The 22,907-nt window shown below is 36.1% G+C and overlaps 3 protein-coding genes across 4 annotated transcripts; all 3 read right to left on the bottom strand.

Moving 5' to 3' along the window:
* Positions 1–101: 101 nt before the first annotated feature.
* LOC132188753 (ascorbate transporter, chloroplastic) lies at positions 102–8,339 on the bottom strand. Of its 2 annotated transcripts, XM_059603288.1 has the most exons (12): positions 7,931–8,339; positions 5,985–6,095; positions 5,479–5,912; positions 5,054–5,161; positions 4,668–4,823; positions 3,946–4,161; positions 3,617–3,826; positions 2,697–2,834; positions 2,013–2,114; positions 1,177–1,242; positions 799–883; positions 102–577 (listed from the first exon to the last, which is right to left on the bottom strand). In XM_059603288.1, the coding sequence occupies exons 1-12, from the start codon at positions 7,983–7,985 to the stop codon at positions 480–482; spliced, it is 1,779 nt and encodes a 592-aa protein (XP_059459271.1). In that variant the 5' UTR covers positions 7,986–8,339; the 3' UTR covers positions 102–479. The 2 variants fall into 2 exon arrangements, with proteins under 2 accessions (XP_059459271.1, XP_059459270.1); XM_059603287.1 differs by having other exon boundaries at positions 5,479–6,095.
* A 1,289-nt stretch (positions 8,340–9,628) lies between these two features.
* LOC132187517 (probable glycerol-3-phosphate acyltransferase 8) lies at positions 9,629–12,661 on the bottom strand. The gene is made up of 3 exons (XM_059601856.1): positions 12,232–12,661; positions 11,841–12,153; positions 9,629–10,800 (listed from the first exon to the last, which is right to left on the bottom strand). The coding sequence occupies exons 1-3, from the start codon at positions 12,540–12,542 to the stop codon at positions 9,922–9,924; spliced, it is 1,503 nt and encodes a 500-aa protein (XP_059457839.1). The 5' UTR covers positions 12,543–12,661; the 3' UTR covers positions 9,629–9,921.
* Positions 12,662–16,681: 4,020 nt separating this feature from the next.
* On the bottom strand, positions 16,682–20,005 carry LOC132186858 (aquaporin PIP1-1). The gene is made up of 4 exons (XM_059600960.1): positions 19,533–20,005; positions 18,709–19,004; positions 17,126–17,266; positions 16,682–17,005 (listed from the first exon to the last, which is right to left on the bottom strand). Exons 1-4 carry the CDS (start codon positions 19,858–19,860, stop codon positions 16,910–16,912), a joined length of 861 nt encoding a protein of 286 aa, XP_059456943.1. The 5' UTR covers positions 19,861–20,005; the 3' UTR covers positions 16,682–16,909.
* Between the last annotated feature and the right edge of the window lie 2,902 nt (positions 20,006–22,907).

Below are 22,907 nucleotides of genomic sequence, written 5' to 3'. Positions count from 1 at the left end.
ACTACTTGAAGGAAGGAGGCATGCAACACATGGAATGCATGTGACACTTAAATGCCATATCTCTAAGGAAGTAGAAATAATGTAGCTGTTCTTCGGAGGCATTCAATAAGAATGATATAGATTCATCAACTGTAGAGATTTTGAGTTTGTCATTAGGTCCTCTTCCGTGAAATGTACTTTGTTTCATGGGTGCAAATTGCCCGTAAATTCTGTGTGTTAACACCATGTAAAATAAACAAAAAGAAAATGGCATCAACCTGTAAAAAGGTCTCTTAAAATGTCGAGCCAAAAGTTGTCAGAGCAAAATTAAGGGCTTCACAAGTTGGTATAGAAACTTTAGCAGAAGCATCTTTAGCGTGGTTTGCCCAGGCAGGGTTTGCATGCGTTGATCATGCTTCGTTTCGTCATTTTCTTCCATCTCTTCATAACTTGATCTCTATAGTTACATCGGCTGCATTTTCCAGGCATTCTTGCATTTATTATTCAAGAATTTTTTCTCCAGTTGAAAAGAGGTTCCAGACTATTGTGCCTATGATGTACAATCCAACCGCCACTTTGAATACATCATCCCAAGAACCTGCAGAAGAAGAGTTTGAGAAGCATACATCTAACTGAAACAGAGAGTCGATAAGCAAACGCAAATTTCGTCTGTTGCTCCTGCAGTACCAGTACCACTGCCATGAGGATTTCAGCCCCTGTTTTGGGTCCCTCCACAAATGACTGAAATCCTGATTGAAGTGGCGCCAGTGTAGCAGGATTCCAGAGCTAATTTTCACATGAAGGGGTGTATGGTTTTACCTCGTTGGAGTATGTAACCAGTTGCAGCTGTACCAAAGACACCAGCAAGCACTCCAGCCGTGTTTGACAGTCCCAACAATACTCCCTGTGATTGAAGTTATTATAGGTTTATTTTTTTTTTGTAGTTTTTTGGAAGACTGATTACTATTTAAGCTTTTGATTTCGTATAAGCTTGAACGTCAAATAAATTGATTACTTTTTGGTGAATACATGAAAGCAAAGAGGAGCTTAATCAATTACTTTTTCATCTTTGAATAATTTATATACATGTTAGAACATTCTATTATGGTGATAGTATTTTAGAAAGTATATAGGAAGTTATGTATTGCAATGCTTTACAGTCGTATGTATGGCAATATAAAGATAGCAATAACTCACAGAATAGCGTGGTCCAATGTCTTGGTGATTGGAATACAGACCAGATTGTGAAAATGCATCACATCCCTGTCAAGAAAAAAGTACGCATTAATCAGTTGGATTTCAAGGTTGCTCAAGGTTGCTGAAAGAATAGACACTAGTAGGCACTGCTTCCACAACTACTGTTAAACAAATAAGTGAGACCATGTGAAATGTCATCTCCATTTCATCACAAGCCTTTATTACATATTCAGCTGCACTTAAATAGAGCGCCATATAGGTTCTGGTACATATTCATGTATGGTACAAAGTTTTTTTTTCTTTTTTAGTAGATATTTTCCTTTGCTATTTACTAGATAGTAACATTATGTCATCTCATTGCAAGTTAGTGAAACTTCTAATAAAAGGTGCATGCCTGGCTTTCCTTCCCAAGGTGCCATCCTCAGAGGTCATAAAGTTGCAACTGGAATTCCTCTCAAAGATAGTTTCTTTACAATTTGGCAATTGCATTTCTACTTCTTTTTTAGACAACCAGTTCAAATGCCATGCAGAACTTAGTGGACTGGTTTAAGCTCCATAGATGTGCAAACACCTCATTGTATGAGCTTACTTTGGAAAAAGCATAAGCACTCATTTTCAGATCTATTTGCTTCAATGGTATTATTATAAGAGCCACGAAGACTAGCTAAGGACGCCAAAAGACTAGCTTCAATAGTATTATGGTAATAAAGCAGAATTTTCTACATATTATAAACTTGAACTTGATATGCTTCATTAAAAATTAATTGCATCCACTGAATGAAAATCTTGGCTCTGTCCCTGAGCTAGAGTGATAAAGATGTTAAACTAGCTCAAACCTGACTGCACGCCATGCATAGCACAGCCAAAGCAGGTGTCTTGACATGGCTCAGCTGCGTAAGGAAGAAGGCCGGGCCCAAAAACCCAATTGATTGCATGATCTGCAACATGAAACGTATTTGTTGCAAAATTATTTTGAAGAAGTGAAATGAGAAAAGCATTGATTACATCTATATTGGATTTTTAACATAATAATAATTTATATATATATATATATATTAAAAAAAAAAAAAAAAAAAAAAAAAAAGAAAAAAAAGGCTAGTATAATCATCTGTCTCAAATTGAAGAAACTGTAAGAACTCTATTTGAAAAACTATTCCACAGTAACATGTAAAAATACATGCCTGCATATTTCGTTATCAGAACAATGTCTAGAATTTCATTCATCTAGTCAATAAATACCATATATCTGATATCTTGTAGTTTAATCGATATTGACCATGGAATAGTTGCTTGGCAACACCATCAGGACACAAACCATATGGAAAAGACGGTTGCAAATCAGTAATATGTGCACTGCCAACATAATGAATACCAAGGCTCATAAAAAATTATATTACGAATCAAAAATATTATTGTGTTTGTGTGTATCTGGATTGTTTATCAATCTACAAACAGTGGTATTGTATTATAGTCAATGTTACATCACTAACATTTCGAAATCAGAGAATACCGAATCTTGCCTTGCGAACTGCTGTTATGGAAAGACCTCTGCTCACTAGTGTGTCTGCAATCCAGCCTCCTATGTTTGCAAAAACAGCCATGGTCAACCATGGCAAGACACAGAAGAGCCCAGATTCAGTAAGGTTGAACTTCAAAACCTGAGAAAATAACCAAAATTAAAAGGACAAAAATAACTTGGTCTCATTAACTCATATTCAGAAAAATTAACAAGCTAATGAACATTTCTGTTCACTCAAACCTCAAAAGATACAGAAGAGAAATAGAAGTAAGATATAGTGAACAATAAGTATTTCACATGAAGACTAAGTTACACTCCGGTGCCCTCTAACTTTGTAATTGAGTATAATAGATACTGGTATAATTATAAGCTTATTGGGCAAAGATCTATATCAACCCTCACAAACTAGATTCTATCTTCCATTTTCCTTTCCATTTTCCAAAGCACTGGACTATTACTTAGACTTTCTACAGAATCTTGTGAGCATGAAAGCTCTTGGTGATGAAAATACAACATCAAGGTAAAGGGAAAAGGATAGTTTGAATATCATTTTTCAGCAACCTTGTCGGTCCAAAATGGCTTGGTAAATTTACAATTACTGCATCTATGCATCAAAAATTTTGTAGAGGTCAGGGAATTTGGAGTTTTAGAGAACATCATGCATCATAAGCAAGCACATAAGGTAGCACGTATTAACTAAAGACTGCAGAACTGATTTCAACTTGATGCAAGTCAGTCTCCAAACAAAACAATCAACCTAGTAGACGGCTAATGCTGATGAAATTTGTCACAGGTGAAGAAATTATTTCTAAATCTGTATGTCAATGTGGATGTATCCATTTAAGTGATAGAATAATTATGAATGCTATGCATGTGAAGATATTTATGCATCTCACAAAATTGCAACAATGGGTCAAGTACCTGATTGTAGTAAGTAGGCATCCACGTCAATAGAATAAATGTTCCCCAATTATGGCAGAAGTGGGAGATTATAAGAGCCCAAACAGGTGCTTTTGATAAAATCAATTTCCAAGGAATAACTGAAACAGGTTCCTTTGGTATGCTGCCACCCAAGATAAGCCTTATTTCCTCTTTACTAACTTCCGGGTCTTCTTTTGGTGAGCTATATGCCTGGAAAAAAAAATTAGAGTTAACTCACATGGCACGACATCTAAAACAGGAGAAAATTTTAATTTGGGGATGGCAATTTTCTTTGCCACTGGGGACTAGAAGAAGAAAGTAAATCTTACTTTTCTTAGCCATAATGCAAACCAGATACTTCCAAGGGAGCCAAATGAGTAAAATACAGATGGCCACCCAAAATTTTGGATAAGAGCAGGAGAGAAAGCCAACCCTGCGACAGAACCAAGGTACATGCCACTGTATACTAGTGCAAGTGCTCTGCTTCTCTCTGACACTGGAATCCACTTAGAAAGTAAATTATTCATTGCAGGCATGGCAACACCCTGTACAGAAAGTGATCACTGTCAAGGACAAGACTCCTCTATCAACTTACCAAATAGAAGAAAAAAAGAACCTGTCTCTACTAGGAGGAAGCTTGCATACAACATTAACTCATTGGAGAAAATTTCAACTTTAATTGCATCACTGGAAACAGTTAAAAAAAAAAAAAAAGAACGTACAATATCTTGAGCTACAAAAGCAATACACCTAATCTGCATTGTACGAGAAAAAAAGTACCCTAATGCACATACAAGTTTTTAACATTTCATATCTTTAAGGGGTATATGATTAATATCGTTTTGAAGTTAGTTTAATTAGCCCCTTGTCTCACTTTTCTGGCAGTATAGCATGTAGCTATCTGTCTTTTGTACTATAGATCACTTGCAAAGCTGGGATAGCCATTTCATAAAGCAGAAAGAAAATTGCTTAATTGACCACATGATTTAAAATCTAAATGACGTAGATAAGTCAAGCTAAAAGACAAAGAAAAGCATGGGAAGAGACCAACCTCTCCGATCCCCATGAAAGCACGCATGACAAGCAGGAAAGGAAGCCCGATTTTTGCAGCAATAGGTGTCAAAACTGTTGCTACTGACCACCAGATCACTCCAAAACCTAATACTAGCTTCCCACCAATTTTATCTGCCCATATGCCTCCAACGATCTATACTTCGGAAAAGTTTAAAAAGATTACAGTTAGATTCAAAGAAGTTTGAAGACTGGAACATGTACCAGTGCCATGTCATATAGATAAAATCTCATCCCTCAAACCATAAATGTCACTGGAAGAAACTTGACTACCTGTTCGGTGATGTACTCGAAAGAAGACAGCAAATAAAAAGTTAAGAGCATTTTCAGATAACACCAACGTATTCCAGATATATTGAGTCAAACCTGAGTAAGTAGGTAACCCCAGAAAAAGGAGGACTGAATTAAGCCAACTGTTGCACTGTTCCAGTTAAACTCCTTTGACATTGGAAGTATTGCAATGCTCATGTTCACCTACAGGGATTAATCAAATCAGTTAGCAATAAAAGGTATTGCATATATGACAAACATTTTTCTAGCGAGCATCTTGGATGTACTGCAATCTGCAGGGCTCATGTTCACTAAGACGTGAACATTTAAGTTACTACAATTTAGATTTTTTGTATACATATCATGAGACACCTTGAAACACCTTCAGGATACCCATTTATAATTGGAAGGCATAACTACTAGAAATATGTGAAGTGGAAAAAATGATCGTTAACTCCAAAATCCATGAGAATACAGATGTCGGTTATGATTAAAGAAACAAAAACCATAAAAATACTCACACGGTCCATGTTGCATAATAGAAACGCACTAAAACAGAGCAGTACAATCACCCAGCGCTTGGGAAACTCCTCCCACCAAGGAGATACTTCCTGCACATTTCCTTCTACTAAAACAGTTTCAGTTGACCCCTCTGCTGATGCCAGTGAGTCCACCTTTGCTTCTGTTATGTCATAGTCCTCAGCCTTGTAGTGAGCACAGGTCCTGTTTGGCTTAACATGCTCAGAATTTTGGCATTGCCTGGTTTTTACACTAAATGTACTTAGCCATCTTGGTTGAAACTGACTGCTCTGAACCGAATCTGAAGAAAGATAGGATTGACATCTTCTACAGATTCCTTGCCTCGGTTTGATCCCACAAATAGTTTGCAAGGGCACTGGATGAGGATGCTTCCTGTCATCATGCAAAGTTCCTATTGGCTTTGGAATTTTTCCACCTGAAGGAACGCAAGCATGTAGAAATGGTCCATATAAGCCTCTAGATAAAGCAACATCTGCCCTCAGATTACCTAAGTGTTTGTAGAACATATTCCCAGGTCCATGTCGGGGTATAGCAATAGAAACACCTGGATGCTCTCCTCTCTGATGGGAAATAGCATGTTCTCTTTGACATAATTTACCTGCCAACATTAGAACCTCAAGCACATCATAAAGCAGATTCTGACATATTAGGTTCAATCTTGGTAAAGCTATCAATGAAAAGACATCTAAGGAAATTATTATACACGAATCTAAGTAGGAAATTTGCCCAACTTCTTTAATTCACTGAGTTTGCAACTTCAAATATAGAAGGCAGCATGTGAGTCAATTATGTAAAACATTAACATAAAGAAGTTTGTCAAAATGTCAGCAAATGCTGCAACAGAAAGTTAATACTTGTAACACAGATGATGACAACATCAAATTAGCAATCCTCCTCCATAGTATTGTTGAGATTTTACACAGAGAGAGGGTTCTGGGCCTGCTCTAACAAGTAAAGAACCTAGAAGAGGAGCTGCATGTAGCTGAAACCAGAAATCCTGCTCTTCTTAGGAAGATTGATTATAACTGCATAGCCAGAACCGGAGCTACATTCATGGAATTCCAGAAACATAGTGATAGGGTTATGGCTTGGAGTATTTGAAATAATTATGGGATAGTTAATTTGCCACCACTGAAGGAAGATGAATAAAGGAAGTTGGGGTCAAATTAAAATACTATAAAATATGCAGGGCTTCATGTAAAAATTTTAAACAAAAGGTTTACATTCTAAATTGTAGAATTCTGAAATTCCATAAAAGGTTGAAATTAAATATAATAAGTTGTTTTTGAAAATCAGAAAGTAAATTAAAAATAAATTAAAAAATGAAGTTGCATATTTTGTTGAGCACACCGAATCATTTCCTTAAGTGGATAAAGATAAAAACACCATAAAATGATTTTTTTTTAAAAAAAATTATTGTATAAAATGAGCTCCTCTGCTAACGGTATGCATTGTATCAATTTTTTAGTTTAGCAAGGATTAGCATCCTCTACATTTTCTAGAGTAACTCTACGGTAGTTGAACTAAAATTATTAACATTATTTTTAATTAGCCAGTTTAGATTTAGCACCTTTATGGAATCGTTAATTATTTCTTAAAATAGGTGCCTGCAAAGATCATGAGATATTTCAGATGACGTGCGAACCTGAAAACTCCTTTTTCAATTTGGAAATGCTCTAGGTTGTAGTATGTTCGGGTATGCCCTGGTGTCTCTAGACTCTGTACAATTTTTATCCTAAACTTCTATTTTGAATAAAATACTTATTTGAGTCTTCCTAGTGTGAAATGAAAACATCTTTTTTGTCACATAAGTAATTTGGTATTCCTTGTTTCAACAAGGAATAAGAATTTGAAACTCATAAATAAGTGTTGCTTCTAAATTTGACTAAAGCCCATTTCAAAATTAGACTTGTCCCTCATTCATACTTCTATTAAGAAATCCTGCTTCCGTCCTGGGTATCTCACCAAGTTATATAGCTGAAAATTTGCATTCAGTTAAAAGAGACGGAATTGAATGTAATTGAAACAGGGGAAAAAAAAAAAAAAAAGCTGTTGAATTCAGTAATAAAACAAGCTTTATTTAAGTCAAATTTTGTGCAGAAAGTCAGTAGTAAATCAAATTGAGGTCCATATTAGCACATAAGATCCACATACAAATTGCATGCAGCTTAATTTTTTTAGCTCCATTCCACAAAGCAAGTAAAATTCAGATAAGAAAATCCAATTCCACAAAGCAAATCCAAATCAATTCCAACTTCCAAGCAAATCCAAAGAGCGATGCAGAACTCTGAATACGAATTCGATAATTCGCAAGGAACCAAGAATTCACAAAATGCAGCTACGGAACCCCGCTCAGACCAGCACAAGACATACAAGCATAATAATTATTTAATTTCATCTATAAAAGAAAAAGATAAGAAAGGTGAACTAAACCTGAGCCTATAACGGAACCGAAATTCCGGTTCGAGATTAAACCGCCGATGGGCATTTCTTCAGCGAAAGCTCTATCAGATTGAAGCTCAAAAGCTCTTAGTCCATTTCAGAGAGCCAAGGACCAAACTCAATTATCAGTACACAACGCCGTTTGAGCTCTCTTTGTGCCCTCTGCCCTGGCCTCTCTCACTCTCAGGATAGAGAGGATAACCAGAGAGCTTCGAACGATTTTTGTGGATTTTTGTTTTTCGTTTTTCAAAAGCGGGAAAAAAATCTCAGTGGCGTTGTGAACGAGAAAAGGGGGGGTCGAGAGGCTGACACGTGGCACATCATCTCGTTATGAAAGGTCCTGAATAAAATTGGACGGAAATTATTCAATGCCTCTCCATGCAAGATGCATTTACTGAGGGTTTTGATTGTGACTGATTGTGAATAAAGGGTGAGAGCATGGGTAGTCTCGGAAATTAAGATGAGGGAAATCTGACCCGTACCTATTGAGGAGGCGTTTTCCGTCGCAAGCGTTGCGATCAGGCAGCGTCAACGGAAAAAAGGCACAAAAGCGCAGCGTCTTGTATATTTTGCTCCGAATTTTTTATTATTTTTGTATTTGTTTCATCGTTGTGTGTTTAAAATCATTCGTGGAATATTCCGATTCATGAAAGGTGGCAGGTTAGATTTTGTTGCTTTACCCAAAAATTCTGTCTTGTTAGCTAAAAGGGCACTTATTTGACGTGTATACGTGGATGGTTATTAACCGTCTAATAATTGCGAATTGTGTAATTGTTTTTGTAGGTTGTTAGAAAAAATTATTACTAATAATAATATACAAAATGACATCATTTTTGTTCGTTTGATATAAGATTTTCGTTTTTTTTTTTATTTATATTTTTTTTTAAATTAAAAAAAGTAAGCCGAGAACACAAATCGTGGCTATCCTATCTGGGTATGAGTCGTGTAACCATAATAACATTTACTTGTTGAGAGCCGCACAAGAGGAGCCTAAACGATGAGAACCGCAACAGCTTCCTCAAATCCAACTGAACCATAGCTTGACCCAGCCCCACGAACATCAAAAAGGAATCTAATGCGGCTAATACTAATTAGGTATATGTGTAGATTCTTCATTGCGAAGATTCGAAACCATACCCTAACCTCGACCACTTGAAAAAAAATTTGAGTCATTGAACCAATACCCTGAATGGTAAGACTTCCATTTTGAATTTAATGAAATTGATCTTTATTTATAAAAATAATAATATTCTTGAGCTTTATTACATTTTGAAGCCTTCTAATTATTTAAAAAATGCCAAAAATATCTCAAAGAGGTTTAAGAAAGGCTCATTTCTAAAAAGCAGTAATGCGGTGCAATTATGAGTTTTACTAATTACTAATCACCTACAACAGAGCAGTTACAGTTATACTTCCATAAACACCTAAACGCCTAAAGCGGTTGGTTAGAAGAAATAACTGTTAACCTTAACTACTTGTACAACCCCATGTATGACTGTAAATGATTGAGGTGCGCTCAATCAAAATAAACTTGACTCAAAATCAGCTCTTTTATTAATCGAGCCGAATTTGAGTTTCAAGGGCTAGGCTTTGCTTGGCTTGTCCGTAATGTAGGACTGGCCTCTGCCACATGCGTGCAACTCTGGGCCTTAAGAGATGGGCTCAAGATTGCTGTCGAGATGGTACTCAAAAACCTCAAATTTTAATTTCATTAACCATGAAGGAAATAATGACAACCAGTAACAAAGGTCTGAATTTCTTGATCTAATAATCAAAAACATTTAAGCAATTTTAGATTGCAAACAAAAAACAAAAGAGCAATTACTTTCTACACAACTTAACATGACCCAATACTAGTTGAGCAATAAAGCCTTCTCAACAGTTTGACAGCCAATACCCAATGGCATTAAATCAGACCTCTCTTCTGTCTGGCTCCAATGGCATTAAATACTGCACTGACTTAGTACAGTAACCGACAATTTTCACTTCTTGGCGGTGTACATGGACTCCACCTTCCCATCATTCCCTCCAAGCAACATATACTTGTCCTTCCTAGTCAATCCAGTGCGCTCAAACCCCAGCATATCACCCAACACCTTCTGCACGTAATTCGCCACCTCGATCGATGATTTCCCCCCAGCCTTACACGTCATGTCCTCCGGCAACCGATCGAGGAACGTGACCTCGTAGGTGGGCCTTGGGTTCATGAAAAAGAAATAAGGGTCCCAGAACTTGACTCCACGTACGGTCGTGCCGTAGAACATGCTTTGCTTACAGTTGACTGCCACGGGGACGATCCTATCACTCATTTCTGCGAACAAAGCACTGAACCGCAGCAAGTAGGGCTCCCGACACGTGGTTCCCTCCGGGCACACCACCAGATCACCCTTTTGAAGTATCGATGAGATGCGGGCTGCGTCAGCCGCACGATCACGGGTCAAGGCAACGGCTGGGATTGGTGATAGGAACCTTGAGAGGCGGCTTACACTGTATGTCACACAAGAAACTTTGCGTCCGAGCGCGATGGCTATTATGATTGGGTCGAGGGCTGTGCGGTGATTGCATACGTACAGGTTACCGGGGGAACCAGGGGATGGGGGAGGGGGTGGGTTTCCACGGATCACGAGATTGATGCCGAGCATGGCGTACGTGTACGGTACGATGCGCTCGGGGAGAGGGAGATTGATGTACACGCGCATGATGCAGAGGATGAATCCAAATGGGAGCCAGATGTAGGTGAGAAGGGCATTGAGTGGGTCCGGGCGCTGGACTAGACGGCCATCGTGAAAGATGATTGGACTTTTAAGGCGATCCTGTGCGACTGGAGTCGCTGATTTGCTACGGTGTACCATGTAACCCTCCTGTTAAGCCACAGCCAACATTTATCATGGAACAGCAATGAAAAATAAATATGAAATATATAAGTACATACGAAAGTTGCAGACACAAAACAGCATAGCACCTCCCTCGATCCCTTTCTTTTTGTTGTTACTTCGAAAAAATAAAAAAATAAAAACAAAATATAGAATTATATTGTATTAGCACACGAATAAATCTTTAGTAACTAAGCCAAGAGATCTTAATCCTTTTATTCCCCTATTATTTCCTCTTGTTGATTTAGTAGTTCCAAACATAATTCCAAAAGACAAATTATTTTTGAAAAGAAAAAAGAAAAAAAAAAAAGCATAAAAATAACATTTAGCGTTAAATATGAAAGATAGAATAAATTAAAAGTAGAGAGCATGAAATCAATAAGTGACCAAGAAGGGTTCACATATCTATTGTGGTCCTCGAATTTAAGCGGTAGGCCCCAAACGGCCAACCCTATCCGTGTTTTGAAAATAAAGCTAATTAATATTAAAACTGCATGGGGTGAATGCTAATTAATCCTAGTATATAGCGCGTTAATTCGTTGTACGGACAAGCTATGCTGGCAGGTTGTTGAGGATGGTTAAGACCGTGGGTCCCGCGGGGCTCAGCTATCAAAACAAAACGTCAACGTTCTGCCCCATGCTACTTCACTCACGCTGCCACGTCAGACATCATCCATTTTTCATTCATGGACTTGTTTTGTCTTGACTAGTTAAACAAATTGCAACAAAATTACATTATTCTTTGTTCAAACCAGCAAGAACACGCAAGAACTAAACATGTATATCATGACAATCACACAATCACATCATTCACGAACCAAGCTTTACGTTACTTTTTTAAAAATTTTATTTTAATCCGAGATATCGTAATAGTTTTTATTATGTATTAATCTTTGCTGAATCCCTGAATGGTGCACTCAATCGTTTCTTCGAAATCATTTAGCAATAACAAAACTAAGAGATTTGAGATAATAAACCGCTGAAGATAGTCAAGATGCCTAAATTTGATGAGCACAAACGATACGAACCTTGCAGATTGACATGAAATCGTGATCGGTCTTGCGGTCGCCGATCCCAAGATCGGGCACTTCCTCGCCGAACTCTTTCGAGATGGCTATCCTCTTCCATTTTCCCACCAAAACCCCGGGCTTCTTGACGAACCCCGTCGCCTTCTTCGTCTTAGGGTTCACCTCGATTTCCGTGCCCAGCACTTTGTGTCCGCCGAGAAAGTCCTTCACAAACGGCTCCACCATCACCGTCGGATTCGCCGTCACGACCACCTTCCTCTTGCACTTGTCGAACACCTCGAAGCTATCCGATCTCACATCCGCCGCGTAAAACCTGAACAGAAGATTTAAAAATCACATGTGAAACCCTAAATATTCAGGTAGAGTGGAGTTTGCTCGTTAGATTTAATACCGAGGAAGTACGGCACGCGAAACGAGCTCGATGTCGCGGATCTTGAGGCCAGAGAAGGAGATGAAGATGAGGATTTGGATCCCTATGGCTTCGGAGATGAAGAAATAGGAAATGATGACGAGAGGAAGCGAGAGGAGGAGGACGAGGCCGCGGAGGAGGCTACCGGCTTCGACGGCGACGAGCATGAAGTAGGGGAAGGAGCTACTGGAGAGGAGCAGAGTGCCATCGAGATCGGCCGCAATCGACTCGTACGAGGAACCCAAGCACTTCGTTATGGACGGGAAGTTTCGGCTCGGTTGCGGCGGAGACATGGTTGATTTAGGCCCGATACAGAAATAGGTTACCTAACAGTTTCGCTCTGTATTTCTCGCCCGTTCTCTCTCGCTGAACACAGAGAGGGACTGGGTTCTATCTCTACGAGAGGGAACCGTTGCGTTTTAAATGAGGGGGTTGGAGTGTGAAAATACGGAATTGGGTCTTGACTTTGCTATTGCTATTGGTTGAGCTTTTATCCCCGAAGGCTACGAGCCTTAATGCATTTTTAATATCCTCACCGAAATAGTTATTTTGATAAGCTAAATTAGTGAAAAGCAATAAATAATCATTTTAATATATTTTTTTTCTTTCCTGCTTTCTATATCACTTGGAGCATGAATAAATATTGTAGATTTATCCAACATATAGTTTAATTCTCTAGCACGAATGTCTACTCCAATTAAAACATCAACCCATAGATTAGAATAATTTTAAGGACTTGGGTTTAGAATCTTATTACAACTATCGACCAGCTTTTAATTTTGTTTTCTCATGAGGTCTTTAAATAATTTTATTTGAAATAAAACAAATTAACATTCAAAAAAATATATATGTTTAGATAAAGAATAAAAAAATATTTGAAAAATAATATTTAAATTAAATAGTTAAAATTGTTAGGCTGCTGAAAATACTTTAAAATGTAGATAGTTAAAATAGAGAAAAATAATTTTTAGCTATTTTGGCTAATAAAATTTGGTGAAACTACTAAAATGCTTTAATGGCTCTTTTAAAATCACCTTCGTTGGGTTGGTTAATTAGTTTTGACTTCGACCATTGTTATTTAATAGAAGTGGTTTTTCGGTTTAACTAAGGCTCCAAACAAATGTTACACGTTTTTTTAGTTAAAAATATTTTTAACAAATCATGTTTTGTTAGAAATAATGATTTAAAATATAAAAAAAAAATTGGCGTTTGGCTTCTATGAAAAATGAGCAACAAGAAAAACAATCGAAGACCTCCGGCGCATGTCTAGCAAATTTTGATAGTTTGAAAAGAAGAAACTTAAACTTGAAAATTGGTTTATGAAATTTAAATGGGAAACAATTTTTCGAAACTAAATAGGCTTTTTCAATAGCATCAAATATTGAAAAATATGAAAAACTTTTTTTCGACAAAATATTTTAGGTCGAAACAAATAGAGCCTAATATATAAAATATAGAAAATAACTTACGCTAATTACCTCTAATTATTATTATTATTTTTTTCCAAAATCAAACTAGGCTTTAGCGGATTGTATATCAACAGCTTTTGTACCTACATGTTCTATGTAGTATTAGTAGTAAGAGAGGGTGGGAATCAGTTCAGTTCAATTCGAAAAAGTCATTATCGGTCAGTTAACCGAAAATGTCGGTTAAATCGGTTAATTTACCAATAGCATTTCCATAAGAAAGTATTTAGAAAATTTTGGTTAATTTTTGTCGGTTAATTGATTAACCGCGAGCCTTTTTAATTGAGTCAATGATATTTTTAAATTGGCAAAAAATTGGTTTTTTTGGGGGGGCTAGCAAGCCTAAAATAACTTATTAAACAGTTTTTTTTTTTTTTGCACTAAGATCAATATTGGGGGCCCAAATAATAACTTTTATGTACAGGCCTGGAGCTTTAGCGAGTGTAACACTTTTCTAACATATATTTTTAGTGAAAAGTTCTTTATGTTCTCATTGTTTTAAATGTTCACAAATTGGTTACACAAGTTTTAAGGAAGGCACACTATGTATTTTCACATATATTTTCAGAAGTAACTTTGAATAATAAATAAAGAGATTAAAACTTTTGTATTAATGGAAAATTGCAAGATATAAAATTGATTATCTACATAGAACCTACAAAAATATGGGTAAATTTAGACAATCACAAACCTTGGCAAATATATGTTACTATGCATGTTTGGTTCAGCTCAGCTAACCGATAAAAATAATTTTATATCGATTAACCGAACCGAAGCGATTTCGGTATAAAAAATTTATACCAATTTTCGAACTGCAAAAGTCGGTTGACGGTTAATTTCGGTTTGGTTGTCATCGGTAGGCAGTTGGTAATCGCTAGACAGTTAATTTGCCCACCCCTAGGACTCAGGGCATGTTCGAGAAGTGTTGTAAAATAGCACTTTTTAAGTCAAAAATAACTTTTTAGAAAAAAAAACTTTATTTTTCAGTTTTTTTATTTTTTAAAAAATGCGTTTTAACAATTTTTAGAATAAAAAAAATTTATTTATTTATTTTTTAATGTTTTTACCAAACATACCGATTTTTTTTTTTAGCACAAATTTTTAAGCAAGCATGTTCTTATATAGTGTCATCATATTAGATATTGAAGCAATGCATTACAAGCAAAAAGTGTTTTTTTCTTTCTTTCTTTCTTTCTCACACTTTCTTAAATATGGTAGACACTACAGTAAATAATTTTTTTTAAAAGTATTAAATACTCTACTATAAACGAAAATAACTCAACAGTAATTACATATTATTAATAAATAATTTCATATTTGAAGCAATTAATTGGAAGTACAGGAATTATTTTCGCTTAAAAAAAAAAAAAAAAAAAACACTTAGAATTGATGAGACATTGGAATGTTCGTTCCAATGTTGGTGAGTGTGGTAATTGGGTTGGATGATGTTTAGAAGCTTTTTTTTTTTTTTTTTTTTTTCCAGCAATTTTATTGGTATTAGTTGGTGGGGTACTTTCTTGTTTTAGACGATAATAACCTTCTAGTTGCTGCCTTTTAAATTTTAATAACGCTTTGATTACTTGTGGGATTCTTGCAAGGAATTAGTTGTTGGGACCGGGGGGGGGGTTTGTTTGGAAATTAGGTAAAATATCAATGATTTTTAATTTCTAGCCGCCTAAGAAATTCAGGTCACTAAAAGGAGTTGAGGGGCTTCAAATTCATTTGGCTTATGTGCCGACAAAAAAAAATATATTATATTATATGTACTTTAGCTAAAAAATAGACAATATTAACTAAATTTAATTAATATTGACATTTTATGTGGTCGGCTGAAATGCTAATCGCGAGACAAGTGTAAACCGGCCATCACGGCATCACCTAAAAAAAGGAACAGGCAAACAAACATTGCCCTATTGTTTAGGGCAAATCAGCTAAATATTCTTCCCCTAATGCTTTCGTCACTGTGGGATTGATTGTCAATGTACCTGTACTACACTTTTCCTTCAAATTGATGTCCCTCTCACTCTCCAATTCCCATGGTACAACTTACAAGCCACCATTTTTTATTAGAAGCTGCTTTTTTTAGATAGGAATTTATTAAGGTAGATGGAGATAGGTTAAGGTGGACAATTAACCCAAGACTCAATATTAAATTACCATTTATTTGAACATTTTAAATTAATATTTTAGAAATTACAGTTATAATAAAAATAATATTATAAAAATAAGAACTACATGAAAGGCAATCCCACATAAAATTTTGATTTATATGTAATTAAAATCTTAATAAGAATTTAATCCAATATATAGGTCTGTATCATGCCCTTTTATTGATATGGAAATGAAAAAAACACTTGGGTCAATCCTAGAAATACTTTGATTTTCAATAATTTGTTGTTGAGAAAGTTTTTTGTAGGCCTACCTGTCCGTTCAAGTAGGTAGGTATTAAACATGTATTCTCCATATTAACTCTCTTATATTCGATGCGGATCTCTATCCTTATAAGTTACAAACTCACGTGACAATTTTTATTTTATGAAGAAAAAAAATATTAAATACCGTTTATATTTTGATGACTGACATAATAAGTGCTATCGGCAACTAACGGCAAGTAACCGAGTAGCAATATGATAATAGATGCATAGTTAATGGTTTTCAAACATTAAATTGAGGAATTAAAAGCCATCACATGCACCGCCTTTTTGGTTAGGTGGATGCAGCGTCCACCAACTTCACCAATAATACTAGTAAAGACCCCATCACTCCTCTTCTTTCTTTTTTTCCTTTACAACATATGTATTTATTTATACTGTTTTGTGTTTTTTATTTTTTATTTGTTTTAAAAAAATGAGAGAGAAATAAGAGAGTCAAGAAACTTCTGGTTCTCTGTTTCACTACTGTGATTTGGTTGGAGTCCGTTCACCAATCTCTGCTTTAGTCTTCTTAGAATTTATACTCGTGGAAAACTTTGAATGCTATAGTTTTTATAATCCGTGAAGAAAAGGGAAGATAGGTTTGTCAGAAGTTGAGTTGGTATACTTGTGACCTTCAAAGTCTTCATAACTACCCAATGTTCTTAGGTCCCTAAAATCAAATAATCAGTTTGTAGCCATATGATGTTCTAACAAACATGTCTTTAAGGGTCCACAAAACAAAACACAAAGATTAAAGATGAAAGACAAGAGGAGTAGTTCTCAGGCTCTGCTCTTGAATGGGATGGCTCTGATAACTATCAGGTGGTAAACGGCAGCAAGTGCAGCTCCAATGAACGGCCCCACCCAGAAGATCCACTGAAGCACGCAGACGCAGCAAACATATCATACGCTCTTCAGTTATATATAATCACATGTCCACGCATCCAGAAGTAAATGAATGTAAACTGTAATCACAAGTCAACACTTTTTACTCACCTGGTCGTCCCATGCGTGGTCCTTGTTGTAGATGATGGCAGCCCCAAGGCTCCTGGCAGGGTTGATGCCTGTTCCAGTTATGGGGATGGTTGCCAAGTGCACCAAAAACACTGCAAACCCAATCGGAAGTGGTGCCAAGAGCTGCGGTTTAACTCAAACAATGAGTCGTTTAAGAACCACATCATGTTTGGAAGGCAAGAAAGTATACATATAATACATTATAGAATGTTCGACTTAAAACATTCAAAGTGGTCACCATCTTCTCATAGAGGCTTATACCAATGATCATGACAATGCATTTGTTGAAACAATTTTGTGTGTGTCCATACAAACACGCATGCATCCCACTCACACCTAGCCCATAAGCTTGGGGCCCTCCTCCTTAAATCATCCCATTAGATTGGGAATCTATCCGGAAACAAAATATACTTTGTTAATTCCATCAACAGAGTATTAATAAAGACTTGTGGTTCCTTCCATATTTTTTATTCCCATACCATTGAAGCCACATCACCACAAATTATTAAGCGACAAAGGGAATGAAAGAGACCATTAGTTGAGAGGTTTGGTTTTTAATCTACACTTACAGTAGGAGTCACTGCTGTATACCGTGACAATCAAAATGCTAGACATTTGACTAAAACCCAGATGAATTATGAGATGACCAAGAATATTGATGTTAGACCCCACCTTCTTCATGATATTGTATCTTAGTGAGATGTTACTGTAAAGAAAAAATGCTACAGCATACACTTCCGCAATCATGTCGATTAAAAAAGTCCCAGTACTCAAGTTCATACACTGTTCAGACTTAATTGGAACATGTAGCACGAGTAATGCCTTTAGGATTTTTGGAGGAGACATCTTAAAGGAGATTTTGTGTCATTGATCTAAACAAAATTCAAACTAAGATGGAGATTTGTGGTGGCTTGAATGGTGTGACTGTGAGGTGCACCATGCCACGCCAAATAATAGCTTTTAAGTCAACATTTTGCAACCAACTTTATTGCTATTCTGTCCTGTATCAGTTTACATTGAAATTTGAATGCAGATCTTTATTGTCATGTCAGTTTTTCATTAAATGCAAAACCTGCCCAACTTAGGAATTAGAATCCTCTCCCGTTCATTTAAACCGGAGAATATCCAGTTCGTGGCCATGCATACTGACTTGGCTTTAACCAACTTGCTCTAGCCAACTTTGTCTTTATATGTATGTAGGGGTGTATAGTGCTTTTCTCAGTGTGTTCTGTATCATGGCAAAGAGAGGAGTCCAATCAAAAGGTTCCCTTACCATGTTGTGAGACTCAGGCTTTTAGTATATTGAGGCTTTAAGGGTATTAGGCTGGGGATTTGAGTATTTCTCACAACCTTAGTATACTCCATCACTTGTCAGTCAAATTTCTCCATGATTATATCCGCCTGCATGTAGGCAATGTTGACTGTTGAGCCACATTAGTATTGTGTCTCGTGTGTAATTGATTTATTTCTTTTTCCTCTTCTATACTTATTTGCCATTCAAAGTCTTAATTTGTAGTTAAAAATGTATGCATAGAAAAAGAAGAAAGAAATAGGGTAATACTTACAGGTACATGGGAGTCTCGTGCATTTCTCTTAGCATCAGTTGCAGAGAAAACTGTGTAGACAAGAACAAAAGTGCCAACAATCTCAGCCCCAAGGCCATCCCTAATGCTGTAGCCATCGTTCACTACATTGGCTCCACCACCCACCATTTCATATTGTGTTTTTTGGAATCCCTTCACCACACCAGCACCGCAGATTGCACCAAGGCATTGCATCACTATGTAGAATAGTGCTCTTGTCAGAGAAAGCCTCCTTGCAAGGAAGAGACCAAATGTCACAGCTGGGTTGATGTGTCCACCTGGACAAACCATGGACACAAGGCACATTATTAAAAATCAGACAAAGGTGAACAGCTTATTAAGTGAGAAAATGGAAGAGTTAATATGTATTTGATTCCTCGTTCCTCCAATTTTCTCAGAGTCCAACCAAATGTTAAGAACAGTCCCAATGGAAAATCTCAGATATTCTATTAGACCCTTTTTTTTTTAAAAAAAAAAAAAAAAAAAAAAAAAAAAAAAAAAAATTGAGTAAACAAATAAAAACAAAAATGTAATCGAATAAATCGATTAGAAACAGATCCCTCAAAATCCATATAGCCTAACCTTTTTTTTTTCCCTCAGTTTTCATCAGCAAACAAACAGCCAAATAGAGAAAGAAAAAGTCATTACAAAAAACGACCAACCCTCCCCCTGATTCTCAAAAGACACAAGAGTAAGGCATAGCAAATTAATGTATATATATATTAAAAAAATCTGAAGAAAGCTACCCTCGTTTTAACATGTTTCTTTTCTTCAGAGTTAAAGAGAGAGAGAGAGAGAGGTCTAACCTGAGATACCAGCAGTGCAATAAACAAGGGCAAAGATCATACCCCCAAAGGCCCAAGCAATGCCCTGAATACCAACAGAGGCGCACTTGTTGGGAGCTCTGGAAACACCCATGACAGTGAGGAGAGTGATGTAGAGGAAGAGGAAGGTGGCGATGAACTCGGCGATCCCAGCCCTCCAGAAGGACCATGACTGGAGCTCACCGGGCTCGAACAGTGGAGCTGGCGGTGGCTCCTTGTAGTCCTTGTCCGTCTGTGCCGAGGTCCCTATGGGCTGCCTCTCTGGGAACTTGCTCGCTCCTTCTTTCACATCCTCTTCTTTCCCCTCCATTCTTTCTTTGCTTCTTCTGCTATTCTCTCTCTCTCTCTCTCTCTGATAAAGCTTAAAGCTTAAGCTTGAAAATGTGAGCTTTGCGGAACAAAAGCTGAGTGGAATGATTATATAGAAGACAGAGTAGTCAGTCTCTACTAATCATCGGCAAAAAACACTTCCATTAGCCGATTACCTTAAATTAAACGAAAAAAAAGAACAAGTTAGTACATGTTAATTTTTAACGTGAAATGATAAAATACTTTTAAGTTAAAAAATAAATTTACTTAGATTAAAAAAAAAAAAAGTTGGATTTTCTAAAGAAGAAACCTTAATTAAATTTTAAAGATAATTGGTATTAATAAAAAGTTATAAAAAGATGGGTTTTTCTGTGGGTTAATCAGAAGTTGCTTCTGGAAAGTGCAAAAAGGTCGATTAGGAAAAGCGGGGGATACTGTCACAGTGTCAGGATGCTGGGCTGTCCTTGTCTCTTTGCAGCCATTTTTACTCCTTAAAATCTCACTGAGATTATTATTTAGAAGATTAGCCTGTTGGGTTATAGTAATACAACCCAAGTGTCTAAAAAGAGAGACAAAACGACAACCGTATTGCCCGGCGCTATTTCATGAACCACCGTGATTACAACGCAAACCCGCCCTTTCCTTACTCCGGTCGATCATGTGGGCTCCGTTCGGCATTTGACCGTTACTATTTAGTGAATAATAACCGTAGTAAAAATTAATTGACTTGAAAAAAACAAAAAAAAAAAAAGTTCGGTATGAAAAAGTAAATAATTTTTGTTTTATAATAATTTTTTTTACTTAAATAATAATAAAAAAATTATTAATATAATATAAAAAATAAGAATGTTAAAAATTAAATTTTTTAGATAAATAGTAACAAACTCTAGCCAAAGGGTGCCGTGGATTCTAGACCTAGACTTGGGTGTTTCAGAGATGATTATGGCCGCAAGAATAGGGTTGCCCCTGGTGGCTTGAAGCAGTAGCTCACCGTAGCTACATTTAAATATTTTACTATAGCTTTTTTAATAAAAAATTAATAATTGTTGTTTTTTATTTTGAAAAGCATATTAGTGACAAATTTCGTTTGATTCAAAATTAGAAGAATTTTTAACATTTAAAAAGTAGAAAAGGGGCTTTTGAAAATTTTGCTACACATGCCCTTTATTTTCAATCAAAGTACACAACTCACATCACTGCTGGTACTCTTCTGGTCTTGTGCCCCTCCTCACATGCAATTATGGGTCCCTTTGTCAATTATGAGTAATGTTAGGGGTTTTTTTTTTTTTTATTATTAGTTTAACTTAACTTTTAAAGTTATTATTGAATTTGCGATCAATTATTATTAAATTTTGATCAAATTATAATTAACACAATCTTACATATTGTCCATATGAATATACTTAACTACAATAGTAATATGTATTTCCTTTATTTTTATTTGTTTTATTTAATGTTTCAGAACTAATTAAGGGTTTACGGTACCAAATAGAAAAAAAATATAAAAATGATTAATTGGATGAGAGAGACCCTGATTCATCAAGAATAAATATGAACTGTGGAGCTTGATTTAAAATAACATATGTTTTGGATTGTTCAATCATTGGATTCATTGCGTTTGTTTATTTAATTGCATAGTAATTAAATTGGTTTACTATAATCTTTTAAAATAATCACTAATATGTTCGAGACCTTGATCATACATTTGTAAACACGTCTCAATTGGCAATGGATCATAGTCCAATAATTTTTTTTTTTCACGATACAAACCCTGAAAGTCATTTCTCATCCACTCTCCTCGAAAAACAATTTCAAGAGGAGGAGAGAGTAGATCTCTGCTCCCTCCTCTCCATTTTCCCTTATACTCTCTATTCTTACCCTCTCCACCCATTATGGTTTTTTCTTTTTTCTTTGTGTTTGTAGGTGTTCTCCGATCGGATCAACAACTTCAGTTTCTTCGCTTTGTGTCTGTCCACATTCCACCATGTAGTGCTATTCATCTCCTCCCCCGCCGTTATTGCTACTTGTTGGTTGTTTGATTATGTTTTTTTGTTTTGAATAAGATATTTCTTATCTTTAGATCTGCTAATGAGCGAGGTGAAATAATTAGGTGTGATGAGTTATTTTTCACTTCCTGTATAGTTTGAAGTGAGAAATTATCTCTCACGGTTAGTTTAAATAAAGTTTGTTTGAAAATTTGGCTACTCATGTCTTAGATTTAGTTTGCTCGGAGCAGATCTGCTCTTTTACTATATTTATATATAGGTTAACGGAAGATTGAAGTCATATATAGCATTTAATTATAAGAATTTTTGTTTGTATCTACGATTTTGTAACCTCATAACATGTGGCTATAATTTTGCAGAACTTTATGTTTTGTGTTATAAGAGCTTTTTATTTTATTCTGTAAAAATTTTATGCTCCTAATCTTTCAATTTTAATCAATGAAATCCTCATATTTCACCTGATTGATAATCTGTTAATAAATAATGAAAAAAAAAAAAAAGGGTTCACAATGGCTCATTAACTTCCAAAATTGACTTTATTTAAAAATAAATAATAAATAAAAAAGAGGCACACGCACGCGCCAATTGGATATGGGCTTGCCAAAGTTTATTTTTGGCCTGGTGTAGCCGTACTTGACTTGACCTTGAACCGGGCTCGGGCCAGCACTTTGAATGCTAATTTATGAGGTTGGACTGGTCCAACCCACCCATAATTTCTGACAAAAGTAACACAGAAGATACATGAGGATTTTTTATTTTATTTTATTTTTTTTCGAGATGAACACATGATGAAGCTGGTAACGGTGAAAGTGGTTCTTGTAAAGCAGGTAATAGCTGACAACTATTTTCTTTTATAGGTAGTCGTTAGAGTAAGTTTACTGTTTATTGTAATGGTGACATGGCAGGAGGACAAGTTTCCTGTAATGCATCATTTGGGCTAGGGGTGAAATTTAAAACCGCCTAACCACAACCGCTAACCGTTATAACCGTTAATCGCTAACCGCCTAATCGCCTAACCGCTAACTGCTTAGGCGGTTGCGGT

This window comes from Corylus avellana, chromosome ca7, assembly GCF_901000735.1.
Source record: "Corylus avellana chromosome ca7, CavTom2PMs-1.0".
In the NCBI taxonomy this organism is placed as follows: domain Eukaryota; kingdom Viridiplantae; phylum Streptophyta; class Magnoliopsida; order Fagales; family Betulaceae; genus Corylus; species Corylus avellana.
Note: the sequence above shows the minus strand (reverse complement) of the source record. Positions and strands in the feature narration are given on the sequence as shown.